We start from the raw sequence: 25,504 nt of genomic DNA, 5'->3' as shown, positions 1-25,504 counted from the left end.
ACAATCTCAACTACTGCTAAGTTCGATAAAAAATTCACCTTTAAGGCCCCGTTTGGTTCAGCTTTGGGAAGGGGCTTTCAATTTTTTATTTGCATTCCCCCAAATTGCATTTAAAAAGCCGAACCAAACGAGCCCTATATGGATTAACACTCGAGACGAGTCAAAAAAAAAAATTGATGATTGCGGACAAAGATCCTCACTCATTTTTTTTTCACGATTGAAAGTGTTCAAGATTCAAGGATTTTTTTTCGCGGATCTTTATATTCACCCTATATTTTTTTACCTAATGGTAAAACAGCCATCACTGACATGTATTGTCACCATAACTCTTTGAACGCGAACGTCCCTTTTTGTTTTGTCCAAACCGAGATCATCTTCCGACGATAACCCATCATTACGATTTGATTGCGCGTCATGAATTTGACTCGGAGATGGCGGTGACGATCTCCGCGTTGAACCTTGCCGAGTCCCAGATGCTCGTGGGGCTCACGGCACACCATTAGCCTTTCGTCGCCGGTTCGCGTGTCCATGTCCGTGTCCTCTTTTCCATCTCTGCTGAGGTAAAAGCTTGGCAGACCCAAGAGAAATGGAGTCAATGGGAGGTGAAGGGAGAGGCGAGTTTTAACCGCCATGGATGATTCCTCCATTACATTTCCCATCCCCACTTCGAGAGAACGCCTTCAAGTTTTCGCTACTGACAGCGGGCACGAGCCGGGAGGGGTCCCTTCGGTCACGAGTCGTAATCATCAACCTCTTCTGATCCGATTCAAAGCGCAACCCACAAAGGAAGCCATACCAACAACCCTCTCGCTCTCTCTCTCTACTGGGTTTTGATTTTGACATCGAATTGGGGAAAGTTTTTGCCCGGAGACTGCGCATTGGAAGCTGGAGAGGGCTGTTCTGCCTTTTCTCTTTTGTGGGTTTGAGTCAGCTTGAAGCAGGATCGGCTGCGAAGCTAAGCGTTTGCATAATTCTGCGATGCTCGCGATTGGGTTGTTTTCAGGTCAGTTGTTTCGATAGGGGTGTTAATTTCTCCATATCATGAGGATTTCAATTGTTTCGCGGCCTGTCGGACAAGTTTATGGTTGGCGTTCCTGTTTTTTGCTGTCTTTCTTCAGCACCTGATGTACACTTGCCTCCGAGTTTTAGTTTGTGATGGTGCGATTCTGGTGTCGCGATCGCTATGAGTAGACGATGCGCGGGGAGTTGAAATCTGTGGGGTGAACTTGATTTCCGAAATGGGAATTCGCCGTTTGGCTGATAATTTCTGGGTTGCATTTGATCTTTGGTGGTAGAACCTCAATTCTTACGAAGAAATCCTGGGTTGTTTGCGATTCTTTTTCCCCCTCTTTTTGTCATATATATGAAAAGATGAGCTGAGCTCGTATCATCCGTTAGGACAATACATCATTTTTAAGTCAACATTGCTGAGTTTTGCATGGTTGAAGGGCATTTCTTCCGATTTGGCTGTATATATCCGTGCATGCTTTCGACTAATTAGACTGCAGGACTCAAATCTGTCGCAATGGAGCGAAATACGTAGACTTGTGAGGAAGCTGTTTCTTTTTTCCGAATTCTGACTGTAAAATAAGCTTTGTTTTCCAATTCTCCTGCTTTGCCATTTCTGACCATTTCTTTCTCCTTCCTTAGCATCAATAAAGGGTCCATTATTTATGAGCTAATCCCACGAACTCCAGTTTATAGCAATCTTTGTTTAACAGCAGCTGTTTTTGCTCTTCTAGTGTGATTGGTAGTAGAGCAATTTGGTTCCTTGTTCACGTGTGCTCTGTCAGTCTGCCCTTGCTTGTAATCTGTCAATTTCAGTAGCCTATTTCTCTTGATCAATCACCTCCGAGATTGTCAGCTTCAAGATATTCTTTAGTATTTCTCTCATACAACAAAGTATAAGCAGGCCATTACCATCCTTGACTGTTTCACTTCCTCTTTCCCAGAGAAACGCTTTAAGTGGTAATGTGAAGATAAGAAAGATGTGCCGGGGGGGAAGGGTTCATAGATGGCTTGAGAAGCCCCAAGTTAACTATGACTAGACCAAATGCAGCGTCCTGGTGGCATTATCAGAACTTTCCTATGTATGAAATGCATCTCAGAGCTGAAAATTTTGATAAGAAACGTGCCAGAGAGTTGGGTTGGCCCAAAATGACTACATGTTGGGCAAAATATTAGTTGGATAAAAAACAAGGATGAAATCTGGTCACAGTTACAGAGGATAAGAAAATGCAAACATGCGCATACGAGTGCTTTTGTGTGAAGTAGCATATCAAGGCCAGGTATGCTTCCATTTGAAACCAAGCAGATCCAGTTAGCTGATTGCCCACAGGATCCAGCCAGTAAAGTCTAGAAAGGTTACCAATGGTTGGGGGAATCGGCCCACTGAATCCCTTTGAATCTAGAGATCTACAATTTATTGGAAGGACGAGTTCAGTTTATTCAGATGACTATGAGACTGGTAAATTAAGATGTATAGTTTGGGCTGAAAACATAAATCCGAGTACATTCAAGAAGAAAGGCCTCCAACAGGCGGGTTAAATAATTCATAGTTGACACACATCGAGCACAGCAATCCCTATCTTGTCGTCAAATTTTTCATAGTACATGTCAGCTCCAAATCAAGTATACGAAAGAACGGACTTAAAGAAAAGGCCAGGTTCTGCAGAGATCCAATGGATTGTGGTATATAGCCAGAAAATCTGCAACCAATAGGATTCTTGCATTTTGCGAAGAAAAGGCAGGTTGGGCATATATGACTATGAAAGGCAGGCAACATAATATAACCAATATGTCCTGGAAGTGATCCTGTTAGACCCTTGTTGTGAGATAGGTCCATTCATTAAAAGGCTTATATTTGGGAATAAATTACAGAAGACTATTCGTATGAGAGAAATCCTTATTAATATCTTGAACCTGAGCAGACCTTTGTGAGTCTGCCCTTTCTTGTAATATTTTCTGCAGTGCTAAACCATCAGTGCACGCATTCTCTGAAAATCCTCTACTTAGAATAAAATTTCTTGGGCCATATTTTTCCTTCAGAAATCTGGTACTCAGAGGAGCTTCACGGGTGCATCACGAGACTGCAGTCTGTGTTATTTACTGCTGATATTATAGCCAGTAGTGATCTCCACATTATGGTAGCTGTTTGGTTGTACCAGGATCTCATTTGCTAGTTGTGGAAGAAAATTGCAATTAAAAGGCCTTGGAATCAAGTCATTCAATGATGGAAATGCTTCAAACTTAAGAGCTGGTGTTTTGATCAGTGGGAATTATTTGATTTATGTGATATTCAAAAAGCAAAGCTGCCAAAGATGCAATTTGATTCGATAAAATTGTCTTAAGATATATAGCAATCACTCTGTATCACTTCTGTTGCTTTAAATCATCATTACTTTTGTTGTTGCTGTGAAATATAAATTGTATATTTTGGGCGACTCATGTTTGTTACCTTCCATGCCTCTGTAGGTTGTATATAAATTGCAACATTCTTCTGGAGAGAGAGAGAGAGAGGAATAGAAAATGAGGATGAGGAACAAACACAGAAAAGCAACAATTTTAGGTTGGACAGGGAGCAGATGTTCAATGCCTGCTATGGTATGGAGTTTGGTGGGATTCCTCCTTTTGCTTCAATTATATTTCACTCTCCATAAAACTGACAAAGTGGAGGAGACACGGTTGCAAATTAGCCACCATAGTTTTCAAGAACTGCTGGCGGTTGAGGAGGAAAATATCCAAATTCCTCCACCTCGTGGAAGGCGTTCTCCTCGTGCAGCAAAACGGAGACCTAAAAGGAAAACCACCTTGATTGATGAGTTTCTTGATGAGAATTCCCAAATCAGGCATGTCTTTTTTCCTGATCGTCGAAGTGCCATAGATCCAACCAAGGACACGGGCAACGATAGCTCTTACTACTTTCCGGGGAGGATGTGGTTGGACACTGAAGGAAATCCGATTCAGGCCCATGGAGGTGGTGTTATGTATGATCCGCATTCTAAGATGTATTACTGGTATGGAGAATATAAAGATGGTCCCACTTTTATTGCCCCAAAGGGACTAGCGCGAGTAAGTTGTTTAATCAAACTTATTGTGTACATCCAATTGCTTGATCTAGAATTATCTCCTTCAGATGTCTAAATTATCTGCTCAATTGGAAGTCTCTTTTGTGTTCTGTGGGGGCCTAAAGTCAGTTAATTATGCTTCCTAATAAACATATGCCTGTATACATTCTAGTTTTGTCTTTGTACCTATAACATTAGCTGAGAGAATAACTATTGTTGTTCGTTGACCTTCCCTGTTTCTTGCACTGCCGATTGCATCCCATTTTGAAATTCAAGCTGATTGGCTTTTCCTAGGATAGATGAATTTTTAAATTTCTTACTAACTGATATTTAGCTTTGGTCATGTCCTCTGGTTATTTTTCGATCGATAGTGATCTGAGGTGAATTCTGTCGTGATCTAAGCTTTGAGCCAAAAGTATGTAGATGATTACCATTGTTGGGCAGGTCTCTCCTTTGCCTTGACTGCTGGGCAGGTCTCCTCGTCAACTGAGTGGTAGCTTTTGGATGATTCACATTGTATACAGAGAGTAGAAGCACCTTAGGTGCTTGTGGACTAAAAACTCTTATGGCACATCTTTTGCACCCTGATGTCTTTGTATAATGTCCACTCTGTACATTTGTGGGATAAGTGCAATATGAGTTGCAAACATCTTCTCTATGTTCGATTGAGTCCTAAACAATTTCTTTGGTGAATTGAGTCAATGTTAGAAAGTCCAACCCAAAAGCTTAAGCTGATAGGTGGAGGGAGACCACATGAATATAAGGAGCATTCATGACCCATTGTCAAGCAATGTGGGACAATACCTTAACACCTCTCACGTGCAAGCCAGATTACTAGCGGCATGTGGAATTTTGACTACGCACATTTGCAAAAGGGATAGCACTGGCTCTGATACAATGTTAGAAAGTCCAACCTAAAAGCGTAAGCTGATAGGTAGAGGGAGACCGCATGAATATAAAGAGCATTTATGACCCATTGTCAATTGTCGAGCGATGTGGAATAATATTTCAACAGTCAAACCATTTGACAGAGGCGCAGTTGGGCCCTAACTTCACCGCTTGTTTTGGTCACTGGAAAATCTTACCCTGTTGGCTTTTCTCTAAATAAAGCCTGATTTTGACCCCAATCAAGGAATATAATACATGGGTTTTGTCGATAATTGAGTGGCTCATTTAATCGTTAGAATTTACTGAAAAGTAGAACCCGAATTTCATGTAGACCGAGGAAAAATTAAAATCATAAGACTCAGGTTTTCCTCTGTTTGCATAAGATTTGGGTTTCATTTTGTAAAATAATGATCGACAAATTCATGTTTTTTGTTATATTGATCGTGGTCAAAATCATGCTTAATTCCGTGAAAATTTGAGAGGATGCAATTTTCAGTGACTAAATGTTGTCAACTATGAGATTTAGATTTCAATTGCAACTCCTTTAAAAAATTTTAGCACTTAATCAAGAAAAATAGGTTGTTTTGGACTCAATCGACCAATGACTAAATTTTTATAATTCTATTGCACTTTTCCTGTTACCTGAGAATCTGGTTTCTGTACTTTCTGCAGTAATGTTTCTCACTACACGTGACAAGTTTTTTGAAGTATTCTGTTGACAATGACAACTGCAGCAATAGGGAGATATTTGTCTCTAGTATTTGTATTATGTCATTGCACTCTTTCTGTTTTTAACCAATTTTAAGTAATATTGAATTTCTTAAGATCCAAGTATTCTTCATCTCTGTGAATACAAGACAAATGCCTTGTGACTACAGTTTTTATGAGAGAGAGGGAATTAGATTTCCTAATTTCATTCAGAATGATTTGTTTTGAAAAGTTTCTGGCTAGGTTGAGAGTGTAGAGGATGGTGCTGGTGTTGGATATCACTAAGTGCGTTTTGACTTTTAAGCAACATTTGATCAATTCATTGACTGTTTTAAAGAAAGTATTCCATCTATAGTTCATGATGCTGTTGGGAAGAAAAATGTACCTGTCCTTCTCATGCTTAATATTTAAGTGGTTTGCTGAAGACACGTGACCTTGGGAACTGTGTCTTCCTGGTGCTTATTGGATAAGTGTGAGACTGTATCCTCACTTGCATCTTCAATGTGCATAGCCAAGACAAAGCAAAAACTGTGGTTACTGATGTAAACATGGATACTTGCATACTAGTTTATCCCTTTCCTGTAACTGGTCTTACTGATTCATGGGTACTGGATGTTACTATACTGAGATTTTGGGTGTAATACTCTTGATTTTGCGTTAGTATTTAGCTTCCTTTCTTCTGCAAAGTTTACAATCTGTCTCAGTTTGCTGTTAAATGGCCACGAAGTAATACAGGATAATATTGGGTTTCTTGTGGCCTACTGTTGCGGATTGGATGAATTGGAATAGAAGCAACTTAAGTGTTGCTGTTATTTTAAACTTTGATAAACATCTCTCTCTCTCTCTCTTGGAATTCCTTTTCTCCTTTAACCATGCCAATTCAATTTGCTTAAAGCCGATTATTTGAGTTTGTCATAGCCTGAGTTACTGCTTTTGAGCCTTGAGAATATTTATGTCTAGACAGTAGTTCTCTTTAATAATTTTCTTTTGGGATGAAATGAAGAGGAGAGATACTGGCACAAGGGGATCTCAGCTTGCCTTTGACAATGTTATTTGAATAGATATCATGGTATCAGACAAGTCTCTTAACTTTTCATTGTGTCTTTTGCTTCAATCATTTTCTGACAACTGGTATTGCAGTCTGACCTAACCCGTAATTTGCAATGACTTATCTTGCCTTTTGTGCTTGCATTAGTATCTCGTCCATTGTTTCGTAAAGTACTTCCCTTTAGTTGTGAACTTCCTTTATATTCATCAGGTACTTGTTGAAACCAGGTTGACGTCATAGGAGTCGGCTGTTATTCTTCGAAGGATTTGTGGACTTGGAAAAATGAAGGAATAGTCTTAGCAGCCAATGAAGCAAATGAAACCCATGATCTCCATAAGTCGAATGTGCTAGAGAGGCCAAAGGTGATCTACAATGAAAAGACTGGAAAGTATGTCATGTGGATGCACATCGATGATGCCAACTATACCAAAGCGTCCATTGGTGTTGCCGTCAGTGATTATCCCACTGGTCCCTTCGATTATGTCTACAGTAAGCGGCCCCATGGGTTTGAGAGCCGAGACATGACAATCTTCAAGGATGATGATGGCATGGCTTATCTCGTGTATTCTTCTGAGGACAACAGTGAACTTCATATTGGTCCTCTAACGGAGGACTATCTCGATGTTACACATGTCGTGAAGAGAATTCTTGTGGGTCAGCACAGGGAAGCTCCAGCTTTGTTCAAGCATGACGAGACTTATTACATGATTACGTCTGGGTGCACTGGCTGGGCCCCGAACGAGGCATTGGCCCACGCGGCAGAGTCGATCATGGGGCCTTGGGAGACAATGGGCAATCCGTGCATCGGTGGAAGCAAAATGTTTCAGCTGACTACTTTTTTTGCGCAGGGTACATTTGTCCTCCCGTTAGCAGGGCTCCCCGCGTCATTTATTTTTATGGCTGATAGATGGAACCCGGCTGATTTGAGGGACTCCCGGTATGTCTGGTTGCCTCTCATAGTTGGAGGCCCAGCTGATTGGCCACTTGAGTACAATTTCGGGTTTCCATCGTGGTCTAGAGTGTCAATTTATTGGCATAGGAAGTGGAGACTTCCCAGCAGACGGAGTGATACGAAACGATGAGGTTCTTTTTTTGGGGTTAAATACTAGTTGTATCATACACGAGGCCTTTTGATTTAGGTTCACTCTCTGGGTTTGATTTCTTGAATGATTTGGTCTCTGGTGTTCCTGCGCGATGCTCGTTTCAAGCCGAATATGCAGATGCTGAAGAATATCAGCCGAGGACTGTCGTTGAGCTTACTCATTTCTTTGTATAGGTAGTGTTGATAGTAGTGGAGTACGCCTGTCCAGTACCTTACGCTAAGATTTTCTTTGGTACTGCCTTAATCTTCATCTTTTCTGCTGGACACCCAATCTCATTTCCATTCCTGACCATATTGATCTGAGAAACATATGGTCAGAGTCGAACATTTCAGCCTTTGAAGTGAGGGCTTTTAGAGGCTTTTATACACCGCGAGACTTTGGAGTTTCAAGAAGAATTGTCAGCGTTTCCTTTATGAGAATGACGAATTCTCACCATCGGTTCTATATCAACAAGCTTATTGAAGTCGAGACATAACACCAGCACTCGCGGCCCTGTTGTATTTGAAGAGCAGCCTTGATCCTATCATTTCGACCGAGCTACTCATAATGGAAAGTCATAAGGCGAGGTGCACTATCGACGCTGCGAACTAGTGGTCGAATCACTTTGTTTCAAGGATTTGTTCATTCACTTGGGTCTCCTAGGTCTCTGTTTCGCAATTTCCACAGGAAGTGAGAAGAGCCTTTCTAAGTTGTACCATGCTTTGGCTTTTTACCGAGAAAACCTACCAAGTTGAAAGATTGTGCATTTCTTTGGGAAGGAGAGTATGGAATTGTAATCCATGCGTCTTGCTAGCGTAAAAGGGTCCTATTCTCCAAATATGCATCTATTGAATTTGCTTCGGTCTTGCAATAATTGATAACTATTATAAATGCAATATACGAAAATTTGGATATTAAAAAATACCATATTTATTCTCGAAATTCTTCAATTACGCCATAAATAATTAAAAAACCATAAACGTATAAAAAAATTTATTTTGAGGCGGAAAACTTATTGACAAATTTACTTTTAATTTTAAAGAGAGTTTGGGTTGGGCCGGGAGAACGGGCTTGGAAATTCCAGGTCCAATGCGTGGGTAAATTTTTCTATAATGACACATTTATTTCTCTTCATCTTTGCCTGTGGTTGCTCATCCATTATATGTGTTTATCATCTTACGAAATCATATAAAACTGGATATGACATGAGTTTGACCGTTATTGGAAATCTTTCCGATCGATAATACGTCCAATTACTTGATGCCGCGCAAGAGGAAGGAGACATAAGTTTGATATATAGCGATCTATTAGTTTGGATTGTAGATCGTACTTTGAGCTTTTATTGGATACATGCGATAGCCATTTCGATATCGTGAAATCGCCATCCACCGTTCCTCGATTCACAATCATCAACAATCTGAAGGTCCATATTTCAATTTTTTCTCAAATAGCTGAAGTAATCGCCAAGGGATGCGTATGGTCGCACTTCTAGAGGAAAGCAATCCTAGAGAAAAACTCGCCATTAATGATGTCTCTGAATATGGAAATGTGCGTGTACATAATTTACTATAGATTTCATGCGAGTCTATCCACAAGCAGATTATGAGCATGACTAAGGTCACAAGATGACAACTTGCCAAACAATGTTTGATTCTGTTTCTTTTGTTCCTTAATCGCCGGGAACAAAAATGCGTTTGTTTAATTTTTGATTCTGGGCACAATTTTGTCAAAAATTGTTCCTAATCGCTTTGAAGAGAATCAAGAATAAAAAAAGTAGTTTCTTGATTCAGGAACAATTTTGAGAATCAATTTTTTTTTCTTCTTCATTTTCTTGGTTTTTAATTTAGCTTTAATGTCCGCCGAGGACCGCCCTCACCGGATCTCGACGAGAATAAAATATTTTAATAAAAAATATTATTAATAAAAATATTTTATCGGCCATGGCGGCGACTGTGCCATGGCCATAAAAAAAAAAAATATATTTTTAATAAAAATATTTTAATAAAAATATTATTAATAAAAAAATATTTTACCCGCCATGGCCGGTGACCATGCCATGGCAAAAAGAAAAATATATATTTTTAATAAAAATATTATTAATAAAAATATTTTACCAAATGAACGACTGTGCCATGGCCAAAAAATAAAAATGTATATTTTTAATAAAAAAATATTTTACGAGCCATGGCACGATCGTGCCATGGCAAAAAAAAAAGAAAAAATATATTTTTAATAAAAATATTTTACCACCATGGCGGCGACAGTGCCATGGCAAAAAAAAAAAAAAAAAATATATATATATATATATATATATATATTTTTAATAAATAATATTATTAATTAAAAAATATTTTACCGGCCATGGCCGGCGACTAGGCCATGGCCCAAAAAATAAAAATGTATATTTTTAATAAAAATATTTTAATAAAAATATTATTAATAAAAAAAATATTTTACGGCCATGGCCGCAAAGCCATGGCAAAAAAATATATAAATATTTTTAATAAAAAATATTTTACTGTCATGGCCGGCGACTGTGCCATGGCAAAAAAAAAAGAAAAATATTTTTAATAAAAATATTATTAATAAAAATATTTTACCGGTCATGGCATGAAGCAGGCTATGGCCAAGAAGGAGGAAAAGAAAAAAGAAAGAAATATTAAAATATTTAAAAATATTATTAATAAAAAGAAATTTTGTGGCGTTACTACAGCAATTATGAGCATGACTAAATATCTGCCCATTTATAGAGCCTTTCCTCCATTGGTGTTCCCATGCCCTAGATGATCGTCTCTCACATTTTTTTTTTTGCTAACATGATCCCATTGGATCAGTGATTTACCAGAGAAGTGCTTCATCCTTGCACGAGGCATCAGGATGGTAGGAGGGCGAAAGAACAGTATGACAATATCTGGATTGGCCGCAAATGTTTCATTTTCACACGAGTTTTGACTGAAACACTGAACTACTTAACTATTTTTCATGTTGGTCCAACTGCTGATCTAGGGTTTCTCGCACTTTTACTGCGGAAATGAACTCTTACAGCGGGATATCCACCCTTCCACCACCCGTTGAAGCCTATCTTCCAGGTTGAGCTGGTTGGGGTTCGCTTAGATTCCGTGCCGGTCGCTGCTCCTATTGAGGGAGAAGCGCCCCGCGGCAAGGCAGGTTTAGGGCTCCCCCAGTCATTGTGTGAGGTGGCTTACTCGCCGGCAACCGGCGTACGCAACGGGATTATCCAAAAAAAAAAGAGGGAAAAAAACAGGAGAATTATGGAGGAAGAGAACATGGGGACAAGTTAATGGTCGATAGATTCCACTTTTCATGTATCTAAGGCAAAGATTGTATAAGAACGGATCGTTTTCTTATGCTGTGATAAGAGCTTTCCTTGATTTTATTCTCCGAGGAATTTTAATGTGATTACATGAATTGTACACATATTTTCTTATCATAGATTTCGTATTGCGTTTCGTTTTAATTTATACGTGCTCCGGCTCGCAAAGCATACAGTGCGATGAGTGTCGTGAGTAGCTACCTGAGTTGCCCAAATGGCAGGGCATGCGAACAGCTTGTCTTCACAAGCGGATGCATTGACTGTGAGCAGGCCCATGGGCTATCAGTAAAGTCCATTTGGACTATGCATGATAGTATAACTGTTAAACCGAGAAAAGTATCGCGAATTGAAATTTTCAATTTGCGAATAGTAAGTGGTGAATCGAAAAGTGAAATCGAATTGTAGAATTCTAAAAAATACCTAAAATTTGTAATTTATGTCGAAGACAAATATTATGTTTATAAATAATAGTATAAGTTATAAAAATTTGAGTACGAATTATGATCTAGGAAAAAAATCTTAATTAAAAGTTCATATGATGATCCCTATGCATAGAAGATATGATTTTATGGTGCCATAGAGCTGCCCTTCCAAGATATTAATTTAATCTTGCGTGTGCATTCATGCCCGTAGTGTATTAATCTATTTTACGATCTACATATGAACAAGTGTTGTTGGGTAAATATGAGGGACAAAAACATTGGGCTACAATCGGCTAATGTTAGCTCAATTTCCATGAACCATCAGATGAGGGAGTAAACAACAAAACGATAGGTAAAAGCGTCTTCAGGCAAAATGGGGCGAAGAATCACACCCTCTGGTCCATCACTCCTCGGACTTCCAATCTACAATTTAATCCAACCCAAAATCGTTGTCTCATAAACCTCTCATTACAATCTTCATCAAACACTTAACCGAGATCTTTTTAATATAGTTTCGATCTTACTGTTATATATCTGTCAGATTTTGTGCCAATGGATTGCGAGATTCTCAATCACGAACACTTTGATAGCTTCCACGACGATGGTGTCTCCCTATTGTGCCAGAATGATCAGGCCTGAGCTCCTTTTGTTGATGGTGATGGCCAGTTTCTTGTAGTAGTTTGACGACTTGAACTTGTACTTCATATCACACTTGGAGTGAAGAACTCTAGCCTCCGCCAATGCCATCGCCAAGAAAACACATGGCAACAATATGATTAGTCAACTCATCTTTCGCTCTCACAGGAGCTAAATTGCACACGACGTATCGAAAAATAATCAAACAAACAGAATTTGTGTCATGACTGTCGACCACAACAATGAGGATGAAAGAAGAAGTTGGTATTTCGTTTGTTTCGCAAAAAATGAATGATTTTGAAAATATTTTCTTAAAAATAATCAATTATATCGTTTGAAATAATTAGTCAATAAAAATATATTTTCATTATTGACAATAATTTATATCTAAATATTTTTGTATGATAAAAATAATTTTCGTTTATTCATTTTTGTATGTTATATAAATGCTCATTTTTAGGAAAATGTTTTCTAAATTGTTAAAAAGTCCAACAAAAAAACTAAAACTATTAGGTTGAATGAGACCATATGAATATAAAAAGCACATATGATTCATTGTCAAGCGATGTAGGACACTGTTTCAATAGCCCATCTCACTCATAAGTTGGATTAGGAGTGTGGACTGATGAGGACGAAATGGATAATATTGGCTCTGATACCATGTTAGAAAGTCTAATCCAAAAATTTAAGCTATTAGGTGGAGGGAGATCATATAGAATATAAAGAGAATATATGACCAGTTGTTAAGCGACGTGAGACAATATTTTAATAACGTTGATAGAATGTACTCACCAAATAAAATTTGTATCAAAACTGCTATGAATTCTATACACTATTTCTTCTTAATTTAAGATTAGGATTAATTATTCTTCTAAAGATAACAATTCCTTTTGGTCAATTTCTAACCCGGAGAGTCTCTCCTGTTTCTGCACGTCCATTTGACATTGACTGTCATTAAACATTTGATAAGCTTATTAAGTAAGAACACAAAAAGTGGGGGAAGAAAACAACATAGGTTGAACCTAGAACGTGTAGTATGTGCCACCTGAACTTTGGGGGTCCAATGGAAGAAAAACATGGCTGGTCACTATCAAAGAAAACCAAAAAGGTTAAGCAAAAGAAGGCACTGGGGAAACCAGACAACTTAAACACGTGTAAAAAGACTTCAAAAGACATGCATAAGCAATACAAAAGGGAAAAAATTTCATATTTTGGCATAGTTAGTTGATGTGTTAACGGATTTTTAATTCGAAAATTTAAGTTACATGTTCAAATCTCACCAACTGTATGCAAACTGCTCTGAATTTATAATATAAGGTATATCATAAGTCCTCATATGGTCAAGCTTTTGCACTCGTGTTGTGGATTATCCAGAGAAAATGGAAAAATAAAAAAAGAAAGTGGTGGGGAACAGGGAGGGGGAGCGGGTAACGTTAACGTGGGGAGAGGCAAGTCTCGTCAAAAGATGAAGATGTGAACCCTAAAAAGGAGCTCCCACTACACCAGAAGCATTTCTTTTTCCCTTTTGCCGTGGGCCAAAAGCACCACCCCCTCCTTTAAAGCCTATTTTACAGCTCCATGAAAGAGGCTTTCGGCCAGTCATGGAGCTGGTGGTGGGGGCCTTGCGAAGGTTCAAACCCTCTTTCCTCTCTCTGTTTCCAAGATAGAAAATAGCAATAGAATATAGTGTTAAAAAAGAAAGACCAGAAAAAAAAAAGTTATAATTGTTACTGAATAGACAGGTGAAACTTCTGAGTTGTTCAAACTTACTCATCAATTCAAGATAATCAAGTGCCATGCATTGTTAGTGAATGGAGAGGAAAACTTCATGAGCGGGCTTCTCCCTCGTGTCTTTGGCTGATTTTTGGTGGGTAACTACATGTTCTTTCATCTACCATGACATCAAGAATCCACAAGATCGCTTTTGGAGAACTTTTTTCTCCACTGACGACGTACCAAGCAGCAATTTTTCAACAGAGTTGCAACTTGCAAGCGCACCGTTGCCTAGGGTTGTTCTTCTCACTTGCATATATGCAGGATAATCGAACTGAGGAAGTGTTTGAACAGTATCTCTGTCTTATGTCTGAACAGGAGCTTGGTGGGTGCTGCTCTATGTTTTGTTAGTTTTTCATACAAAGTTCCTCTCTATTTACTTTCTTGTATGATCTATATGATAGAATTGGTCATGCAATTTTGTGTTCATGAGTGTCAAGTTTCTAACATAGGAGAAAAGCATGATTCAAAGTACTTGATGACGAGCATTTGGGTAATTAAACAAATGTTAACATCATCTAAAAGCCACAATTAAGCTGATCAATAAGCTTTACAAAAAGGATCTAGTGACGTTTCTTTTCTTTCCCCATTTCTCTCTGGATCAATGAGCCGATGAAGGGTTTACTCGGGTGTGTCTTCAAAGTCGGGACAAGTTGTGTATGGTTGCACGAAAATTTCCAGATACCATCATAATTAAGAAATACACCCTATACTTTGTAAGCAGAAGAAGATTGGAAATAGCAAGACCACGTCAATTCAGCGTGCTGGCCACTACCAAAAATTCTTTGAATGCCAGTAATAGCTAAACACCTTTCGATGAGATTCCCCAGGCATAACCCAACTCACTTTGCCGACCTAAAAGATTCTAGGACCCCTCCAACCTTTTGATTGAGACCTCCTCCTTTACTTTGGAACCGCTGGATTTCAATAATTTTTTTTCTGATTAGAATCAAATCCTGCCCTTAATTTAGTTTCACTACCTACTGCCTGATTATCAGCTTAAATTACACAAAACGCCAACCCCCAATTAGAATTCCAAAAAGAAATTGGAAGAAAAAAAAAAAACTGCTCCAACAACCATTTCATGAGGCGAAGAGAAGTGGTCAAATTGTAAAGACGCGCACTTGAACATGACACACTCATCAAGAGCCATTTCACAAAGTGAAAATTCAATAGATGCTTCATGAGTCTTTCTTTATGCCATGAATTTTTTTTAAAAGTTATATGGATGCCTTCTATAGAAATAAGGAGTGTCCTTGTCACATTGCAATTATTACGAATATTCAACTTCTTCCTTCTTAGAAAAATGGATAAAAGAGCTAATGACTTTGATTGACCAACCTATATATACGAGGAGAAAGGGCCACGGATCCACAAAGTGTCAATCGAGCGGTCCATGTCTTGACTGTCGTATGAGTTAATTCGACCAAAATATAAGTAATGACCTCGACTTTATTCTTTATAAGAATATTTACGATGTATGACCCTTCCCATATGTTCACAATTTGGCATCTCTATAAAATAACGCATCTTTAAGTCTATAAAACCGAACTTAACTTAAAAAAAAGGAAAATGTATCACCACGACTTGCCTCAAGATGAATGATCAAAACCAGTTTATCTTTCCACAAAATGAAATATTATCACAAATATGACAAGACAAATCAATGTCCAAAAACAAGCAAATATTCCCCTACTCTCTAACTCCTTCCCCCTACCAAGAAACCCACAAATCTTCCCATATGCCTTGCACGTGCCAAAAGCAAAAAAAAACACATCACACGTGTGAAACACTCCCCCATGGCTGTTTTTTTTTTTTTTCGAGAGAGAGCTTCATCATCCTCAAGCCCTCCATGCACTAGCCCAAACCACCGGCTGGTCCTTCCACGTCAAGAATATTCCGGCGTCGGAGCACGGCATCATCGACCACCCTTCCTTGTACCTCCTCAACAGGGCACGCACGTCGTCGCATACCTCGTCGCTGAACGAACTAGGGTTGAACCCGCCTCCTCGGAGGCGCCTTGACCACCGGCTTGCTGGCTCCCGCCTCTCCACCGAGTGGTGTGGCGGGCATGCCACCAGGTCCATGACCGCTCGCCCAGCCCCTCGCTCTAGCATCAAGCGCTCGTTGCTCGTCCTAGGGAAGCTCTCGTCCAACGACTCAAAGTAAACCCTAAAATATCTGAGGCTCTCTTGGAAACCCTTGACGAATTCGACCCCATCATCGCCCACGTCGAGGTCGGCTTCCTCCTCAACAACCGTGATTATCCTCGGCTGCAACCTCCGGAAAGAAGACACGACAAAGTCCCGGCGGTTGCTGATTGTCGTTGTCGAGTGCAGCGCGCCAACGCAGTTGATGGCCAGCGCCTCGTCCTCCTTGATATCCAACTCGTCCAAATTCAACTCTGACAGGTCGCCACTGTGGTACAGGACGCTGAACTTGAAGGGCACACCCATGAGCCTCGCAAATTTCTCCATCCGGCTCCCAATTTCTTTCATGACCTTCTGCACCGCCGCGACGCCGCCCGACCCTGCCCCGCTGTTCGCCTTGCTGGCCACCACGGTGGTGAGCCGTAGGTGTGGCGTCTCATCTGTCCGGGTTGCCAGAGCCTCAAGCAGGGTTGGCCACTGGGTGCAGTACGTGTTGCTGATGTCAACTATGTGCAACTTGCTCTCGCCCTCAAGGGCCTCCATGATTGCGCCGTTGCAAGCGACGTGGCCGAAGGTGGTCCAGGGGCTCACCTCCTGGAACTTGAGCACCATCTTCCGGGTGGACTCGAAGGAGCAGGTCTTGTCCGACGCGGCCAACCAGGCACTGTAGCTCCGCTCGCCCGAGTCGGTCATGCGACTAAACAGGGCCTGGAGGAAGTAGGAGGCCAGCTTCTGTTCGACGTCGCCGTACGGGGAGCAGAGCTCATTGAGCATCCACATGAGCTGCTGGACACGGGTGCTGTTCTTGTCAGCGATGGCTCGGGCGGCCTCGAGGAGGATGTCGGAGGCCCACTTGCTAGAGAAGTCGAAGTTGAGGTCGCGGGCGGGCGAGACGGATACATCAGCGGGGTCATATGTGTGGGTGGGAGTGGGAGTATGAGTACTACTAGTGGTGGTAGGGGTGGTAGTGGTGGCGGTGGGGTGATAAGGATAGCTGTAGTGCTTGGAAGAAGACGAGGAGAAGTCTTCTTCATCCATGAAGATGTTGAGGCATTCTTCGTCTGCTTCTGGCTGGTGATTGTAGTGATGGTTTTGTCGGGAGGATCTGGAGCTACTTGAGGTCCTGCTTGAGTTGAAGGATTGATCGGAGGATTGAAGGCTTACCAGTCTAAACAAGGTATCCATTCGAGCCTCTCCCCCAAATGACCCACATCAAAATATTCAACCTTTTTCTCTTAAAGTAAAGAAGAAAACTTTTGTACCTGTGATATCAAACTGATCTCTCTCTGGGTTTTTAGTGCCGAAGTTCTGAAACACAAGGCATGGGCGATTATGTTGTTAAAGAAGAGAGAAGTGGGATGGGAAGAGAACAACACTTTGAAAAAAAAGAGGAGGAGGATCTTGAGGTTGGATTTTACCTTGTCTTATAAAACACAAGAAAGTGGGTGGGAGAGAGAGAGAGAGAGAGAGAGAGAGAGAGAGAGAGGAATCTAAGTGTTGTGTGAAAAAAATTTTAGCTTCCTTTTGGGGTAACCGATGAAAGAATGAAGGGAGGGAATGATGGGACTTCGTGCTCCTTTTTCTTGCTAATTTGTTTCACTTTTTTGCAGAAATATGATGATGAGGGATAGACCAGTCTTAGGCTAGCGTTTCCCGCATGGCTCTTTCGTGGATTAGCTTTAACTCATTTGAATTTGAGAGAGAGAGAGAGAGAGAGAGAGAGAGAGAGAGAGAGAGAGAGAGAGAGAGAGAGGCTTACGTAATTTCTTAATGACCTTTATTTATTTATGAGGAATCTGTTGACGACAATTTTCTAATCGTCTTGATCTTGTCCCATGCTTTACGAGATGCTAGTTCAGTCATGGGGAAAAATAAAGTCCCACGACATGTTACATTATACAAGGTTCGGGTCTTGTGGTAAATCTTTCGTTCATATTCTAAGGCCAATCATAATACCACACCCATTAAACAAATCTAGTAAAAGCATTGTTGCTCTCTAAATTTGTTGTGAGTATTCGTTATTAGATCTACCCAATCATGTCTTAATAAATATCGGAAATCCAAATTAGACAGATAAAAAAAGCACATCTCTCTTTATGTTATAGATTCATCCCTAATATCCATTGCATCATCGATTAAAGAAATATGGGTATGGAATACAATTTGTTGGACCTGCGCGATCAACATAGTTGGATGAGTTGTGAGATGAGTATTAAAAGTTAGAGATAGGTTTCGGGTATAAAAAATGTAGAACTGATGAATATAAGGTAGGTTTCCGGTCAGGGAGTCGTCCCCACATGTACCCTATAACTTGTACCCTATACAAAGCAACCTACAAAAGATACATGAGGTAGCTTGTACTTGTAAAATAATTATTACACAAATATGTAAATACCAAATAGATACCCAATTCCATCAGTAATTGTGACTTTATGTCTTTACTTTGTAGAATAGGATGTGTCAGATACTGACACATGAAACTCCAATGAAATGAGCAAATATTGTATTTTAGTTGTAAAAATGTTGCTATAATTTACGAACTTATGTTAATTTTTTCCATGAATATGTACTTTACTATATTACATACCTTTTGTTATGCGTGCTAAACGTGTTGGAGATTGACAAAAAAATTATCAATCGTTTATCAATAAAAATCCTAAAAATTGTATAAGGTGACTTAAACCTATGAAACCGACAAGTTCAGGGTCGAGGATGGTTTAAGGTCCCTTCTACGGTCCCAAATAATTGAAAACGACATCCACCCACATGGTAAGTTTTCAAGATAGAACAAACATTCTATCCAACTTGGAACTTGCACACTGTAACATATAGAAAATGTGTCTCTCTCAATATACAATAATTTCATGAGAGAATGAGCTTATGCAGCAACACACATCCTCATTCCTCACCAGTAGTTCTTTGCTTCTTTTCTTGAGAAAGAGTGAAGGAATGTTGCAGCAATTGAGTGGGAGCAGGCGTGCCAATAGAGAGAGAGAGAGTAAAGAAAAGAAAAGCTGGCCGGCGTGCATCATCATCATCAAACCCACCCACCATCTCACTCTTTGCCACAAGGCACTCACATCTCTTGCCCCCCAAACACTATCCAAACTCTGCCACACACATTCCCCCTTCCACTTTATTCATTTGATCTTTTTGCCTTTTGCCTTGCCTTGGCCTTGTTCCAATTAATCCCATGTTGCATTCTAAATAACGAAAAAGATGTCACACAACCACCCCCCAACCCCAACCAACCCCCACCACTCCCCCCCATCTCCTTTCCCCAAACCCAAGAGCACGCCTCTCACCCTTTTCCCTCTCTCCCATATTTAGTTTATAAGCACAACCCTGCCCATACCTTTCATAGCACTTAGCGTCAATTCATGTCTATTTTACTAGGGATGTCTCAGCCACTTGACCCACCCTCTCCCCCCCCGCGTTTCTATGTTCTTTTCTTTACCCATATATTACCACCCACTACACACCTCTTCCGCGAGTCTTGCCATTCCAATTGCTGCCATTCAATTCATGAGACTGGCTAGTCCACATTTTTGCTTTTTTTATTCTCCTTTTGCTCGGAAGGGATTAGTCCACATTTAAAAGCCTTTTGTTATAGTTTTTTCTTGTTTTTTCATCTTGTTTTTCTTTCCAAATCAGTTAATTTCTTACTAGAGAGACATTGTATAAGGGAAAAGAAAAAAAAAAGGAGAAAAATTGTTGTATTCTAAGTTACCTTAATTAGTCTATATTGGTAAATAAAAAATAACGAGTCCGTGTTAAACATGTGTCGGATACTCTATAAGGGTACATGAGCATTTTGCTGGCTAAGTTTATTTTTCGGAAAATTAGATGATTCTCGAGTCCTTTTTTTTTTTTGGGGTCTTTTATTAAGACGATTTCTTATTGCTTGAGTATATTTTCTTTCATTATTGAGCTTTGTATCAAAGATAAAACGCGAGCTACAAATTATGTTTCCAGGCAATGGTGGTGAAGTAATAAACACGGTTGCATCATCTCCTTTTTCATCATGGAAACGAGACCATGCGCCATATTCTTTTGCCCCCAAGAGGGTTTCATGGCTTTTTGTGTTTGTTGTCACTTCATCTCAATCATTAAAAACATTCCATGTCTGAGGAGTATTTGTCTCTACTCCTCCTAGAGTGGAGGGTTTTGGCCAGGCATGGCTAAGGTGCACATACATGGCCCTTCTCGAAAACCAAAAGATTTGCACTTTGAAATAAAACAAAAGAATGAATTAATAAATAGATTAATGAAGAGAGTCAAGAATGAAAAGTGGGTCGTGGATTTGTTGGAAAGGGGGAGCTTAATGACTCGGCCTCCCAGAAAATATACTCAATGATATTCCCAATGAGACTTCATAACCTGGATTAGATAGGTCTTATTTTAATGTCCAATATAAAATTCGCTAATACTTTGGAGGGTTAGTTGATTAAGACACCTATAGGAAAAGGGAAATCCGGCAGATTAAACGGACGGATGCCTTTACGGATATTCTCGGTGAGACCCACCCGCACTCGACTAAGCTTCATTTTTGGCGATTATTTTGCAAATTTTAGATGAAATGTCACTGTTCAAATCCTTATCATGCTTTTCTTATTCATGGACTGATGAGGCCCGATAGAGACTTCATAATCTAATTAAGATGTTAATCAAACAGCTTAGTCTTTAATGACCAACAGCTACATCAATCTTGCACAGGAGGGACCATTTTACCACTAAGGCTTGTCCGCATGTGACTTGCCGCCAAAGCCATCTGCCCCCATAAAAATGCCATAGATGTCATGGTCAATGTAAGACACGCTGACGTGGCATGACGTGGCTGAATTTACTTTCTGAAACTTTTTTATGTTTGGGTCATCATTTTTTTAATGCATCTGAGTGTTTTGGTTAAATTCAGTAGCTTTTCCTGTTGATGGTGATGTTTAAAAGGCCCTCCCCAGGTTGATGATTAAGAGTTGTTCACCAATCTGTCATAAAGCTGTTGGAGACTGATATAAACCACGTAATCATTATGTGAATGATGGAGTTTAGCTACGATTGTTCTTTAAATTCTGGCAATAGAACAAAAGATTATTGAAGTAGCCGCTTGAGGAGAGGAAAGTGAAAATTGACAGTAACATGACATGGTTTTGAGGGGCTCTCATCAGCTGAGGAGTGTTTTTCTGCACTAACCAAATCATTGAAAACCTCTACTTGTTACACTAATTAAACTTTTGGGTTATTTTTGCCAGGTTACATAACCCAGTAATGAATTTACATGAAAGATAGACCAAATGTTGTTATGATTTCTCGAAATGTGGTTCGACTTTCTAAAAGGGTTGGGGCAGATCGTGGCACATGGATGGTCAAGATAAAAAATTACAATACCGCCTTCAAGAAAATTTCGATCGAAGTAATTCTCGAGGCATTAGAAAGCTCATGACTAGATCTGCGGGATCCCATCCCTGATGAGCGAAAATCATAAATTTCTTGACCCTATAGAGATTAGACGGTCGCGGTTTTAGATCGCGATATCTAACAATCCAACCTTCCGATTTGGTCAAATGGGGTGTCATCTCAAAAGCATGAACCCAATTGTACCCTTCAATCAAAATTAAAATTTTGATGAGGTTCACTTACGCTAAGAAAAATCAAGTAACTATAAGTCTTATGCCTCAAATTAGGTAGTCACAGGCCTGGATGAAGAAGATAATCATCCCTTACCAGATTCTGACTAACTTTTTCTATATATAAAAAGGAGGAAATTGAAAAGTCGTGACGAAAAGAGAAATGACCTTAAATGATCATTATATGGGCTTTCGTGTTTGGCTTTCAATTTGTTTTGGTTTTCCCTAATGGTCACATGCACATAATATATAAACATTCATCATAATTATATACTCACACACACACATGAATTGCATGTCCAATTATTGTTATTATTATTCAATGAAACTACGATTTGGATTCGTAATCTTCCAAGATCATATTTGCAACAAGATATTGATCAATTGGATGAGCTAATGAAATAAACATTTATCCAGATTATATTCAAAATGGATTGTATATCGGTTTATATCAACGTGAATATTGGTCAAAATTCAAATTGTGGATAGATAATTTCAATTTGTCCTGTGAAGAGCGATCACGACAATCAAAGCTCCTCTTATCCTCTCTACGGATAGAGGCAACTCTATTCATTTTGACATGAACAGACAAGAGACAGTAAAGTTTACATGGTTGCTGTCAGGGAGTTCTTCAATAGACCATTTTAGCCCCTTCGAAAGGCTCAAATAGCCCTTTGGAATGCTATTTGAACCTTTCTAAGGGTTGGTTTAGCTTTTTACAAAGTTATTCGAAATGGACTGAACTTAACAATGGAGAATAGGGCGAATTGGTTGTCATAGGACTTTTAAAATTCTTTCGTGCGAAACAATGGTTTGGCCTTTCTACTCGCTTACTCCACTCTCCCAGTTTTAACAGTCCAATAAAAAGATTGAAATCCAGTAGTGCAATCTTTGAAGTCTTTAACAACGTTTACATATAAAGTTATCTGTCCACGACAGACTATAGCTCACTCTACAAATACACACTTTACTCTACGCTTAATGCACTCTTTCTAATGATTACATCAACATTCTCTTGGAGATTTACAATTAGCATCGCAAGATTTTTCTTTAAAATAAGCATAACAAGTAAAGACAATCTTTGGGAGCGATTTGATTCCCTGGCTAACCCTCAACTCCCACTTTGGGACAAATATAGCACGTTGGAGCATTTAAGGTCACAAGAGATTTTTTTTTTTGGTCAGATGGTCAGAAGAGATTTGAGAGCTCTATTCTTAAATCAAAAGTTCGCCCAGAGATAATTAATGAAAATTGCCAAAAATGGACAAAGTTGTCTCAGCAAACTTGTTTGACACTTTCTTTACTTAGCCACGATGGCAAACCCCATCTGATTTCTCCACAACATTTCTCCGAGGATTCCAAAGCATGAAACTGGCTATAAGGACCAATTTGAATCAAATCAAATTGATATAGAGTTAGGTCTTTATTTATGGGTAAGTGAAGTATCGCCCACTCTATATGTGGCGTGATCTACTACGTGGTCTAGCCAGACTCGATGATCTTATCAAATCCCAATGTTTGTCGCTACAAGCCCCCTCCGGGACCATTGATCACCGCTGCGATGGAGCTCGACGTGATGAGCACCATCACAATGGAGATGACCCTTGAGCACCACAACTCCTGTATTGAGTGTGTCTCTTCCACATACCATGAGGGAAAATTGTTCAAAACCTTTTAAGTTTGCCAATTGAGTCACAAACCTTTTCACTTCTTGCCAATTGAGTCCATCCAGCCAATTTTGACAGCCCGGAGTTGACGTGGACGCTGTCCGTCCGGCAAATGCTGACATGGCAATTTTTTTTAACAATATTTTAATATTTTTTTCAATTTTTTTTCTAGTCTTCTTCCTCGGACCGGCCAGAGGTGAGAAGCCGACCTTGCCGTTGCTGGGCGAGGTCGGCCTCACCGTTGCTAGGTGAGGTTCGACCTCGCCCAGCCAGGGGCCGACGAGGCTCGCCCTTGCCAGTGGCCAGCGGGGGCGAGCTTTGCCAGAAACCTCGCCAGCCTCTTGCCTCTGGCCGGTCAGAGGGAAGAAGACCATAAAAAAATAAAAAAATAAAAAAAATCGAAAAAATATTATAAAAAATAGCCACGTCAGCGTGCCACGTCAGCTCCGGGTGGCCAAAATTGGCCGGATGGACTCAATTGGCAAGAAGTGAAAATGTTTATGACTCAATTGGCAAACTTAAAAGGTTTAGGACCAAATTGGTAAAAATGCAATAGGTTTAGGATTTTTTGGACAATTTTCCCCATACCATGATGATCCACCTTCAGTTGCTTCAAGCTCAACCTCTCGACCACCGAGATCTTGGCCACAATGTAGTGCTTTGCGGTCACAGAAGGGATGTTCCCACCATTCTGGGGAGGCACCAGATTTGATCGAGCTCGACAATACGCCATATATGGGCGCATATTTGGTCAAGCTTGATGTCGCGCCATCCGGTCATCGTGGAGGTCAATTACAGACATGCCAGTGGTTCGGCTAAGGGAAGGGCGACGATCGACGGACTTGCGGGAGGCGATGATGGAAGTTGCGGATCGTGGGCTATCGAAATTGCAGGTCATGAACCAAGAAAAAGAAAAGGGAAAAGATTATACACGCTAAGATGGAGAAACTAAATGAGCATCCGTCCATGATATCATAGTTATATGATAGACAATCCATTTTAGAGAAAATTGTGTGACCCAACACTCCATTTGACGAAAACCTCTCATTTAGCTACTTTTGAAAAAGTCGAGGTACTGAATTTAAAAAAGAGTCTTGAGTACTTAATTGGAAAATTGAATAAAAGTTCAATTACCTACGATGTCATTAACCCTTTTGCATAAATAGGCAGAACTTGCAAAACCAACCATTCATGTCGCTTTGATTTTGGGCCTAATTCCAAAAAAAAAGCATCAACTTTAGATCAAATAATAATTCCGGCCTCAACTTTTTTTGTCTCGTAAAAAATCTCAAATCTGGCCTTCCTTAAGTTAGAATCATTGATTGTCCAACTTAACTAATTCACCTCAGCAATAAATCCACGTGACTTGCTAACTGGATTTAAAACACTATTCAATATCTTCTTGTCTGAGTCACAGCTTGAAAGATAATGGCGAAGCTGTTTATCATCTCCTTCAATTCACCGACAAGTCGAAAAAATCTCCATATTGATATCTCTTTGGCCAGACTCGTAATCTGAAGTTGTAGATCACCACCTGTCGACATACGCCATGGACGAGATACGCCGTGCTCACGACCATAACCTTTTTTCTCAAATAAGGATGACTTCATAAAGAAAATCAACGGGAGACCAAATTTGAAATAAGGGTGAAAGTTGGTAATTTTTATGAAACAAAAAAAATTAAAGCCAAAATTATTACTCGACCTAAGTTTGTATTTTTTTTTTTTTGAATTGGCCCTATGATTTGTATCCTCAAAGATGCAATGGTATGATAAAGTAAATAAAAGTACCTTTATTTAGGATAAAAAAAACCTGACACCTGAAAAGGAAACGAGCATCAAATCAGCTCCGCATCAAAGTGCCCAAAAGAAAAAGGTTGTCTCCTGGCTTTCAGAGATTTTTATATGATGGGTGTTCTTTTGAGTGCCTGTCTCTGACTCCAGAAAATCAATGAACTCAGACCTACACATTCACGTTGATGCAAAATCCTTTATTCGACAAATCTTTTTATCGCTTTGAATTAGCTTTTTTAACCTTTTTCAGAGATTGCCTAAAGCTAAAAAAAGAGGGATACATAAGAGGGAAATCTCCAGAGACCAAAGACA

At 39.7% G+C, this 25,504-nt stretch overlaps 2 protein-coding genes across 2 annotated transcripts; one reads left to right on the top strand and one right to left on the bottom strand.

The window, feature by feature from the left end:
• The first annotated feature begins 472 nt into the window (after positions 1-472).
• Positions 473-8,574, top strand: LOC115676883 (uncharacterized). Its single transcript, XM_030599908.2, has 3 exons — positions 473-1,003; positions 3,475-4,071; positions 6,939-8,574. The coding sequence occupies exons 2-3, from the start codon at positions 3,529-3,531 to the stop codon at positions 7,791-7,793; spliced, it is 1,398 nt and encodes a 465-aa protein (XP_030455768.2). The 5' UTR covers positions 473-1,003; positions 3,475-3,528; the 3' UTR covers positions 7,794-8,574.
• A 6,982-nt stretch (positions 8,575-15,556) lies between these two features.
• Positions 15,557-17,602, bottom strand: LOC115676932 (protein SHORT-ROOT). The gene has a single exon (XM_030599968.2). It carries the CDS (start codon positions 17,291-17,293, stop codon positions 15,800-15,802), a length of 1,494 nt encoding a protein of 497 aa, XP_030455828.2. The 5' UTR covers positions 17,294-17,602; the 3' UTR covers positions 15,557-15,799.
• Positions 17,603-25,504: the final 7,902 nt, after the last annotated feature.

The sequence above is a fragment of the Syzygium oleosum genome, unplaced genomic scaffold (genome assembly GCF_021117445.2).
Source record: "Syzygium oleosum isolate NSW1041296 unplaced genomic scaffold, Sole_v2.1 Sole_v2.35, whole genome shotgun sequence".
Classification (NCBI taxonomy): domain Eukaryota; kingdom Viridiplantae; phylum Streptophyta; class Magnoliopsida; order Myrtales; family Myrtaceae; genus Syzygium; species Syzygium oleosum.
The sequence above is the reverse complement of the archived record's forward strand: the minus strand, read 5'-3'. Positions and strand labels throughout refer to the sequence as shown.

Bases quoted from the DNA above. Each gene is read 5' to 3' on its own strand.
- LOC115676932 (XM_030599968.2), bottom strand. From the start codon at position 17,293: ATGGATACCTTGTTTAGACTGGTAAGCCTTCAATCCTCCGATCAATCC.
- LOC115676883 (XM_030599908.2), top strand. From the start codon at position 3,529: ATGAGGATGAGGAACAAACACAGAAAAGCAACAATTTTAGGTTGGACA. The intron at 4,072-6,938 runs GTAAGTTGTTTA...TGTTGAAACCAG, and splicing joins CCCCAAAGGGACTAGCGCGA to GTTGACGTCATAGGAGTCGG.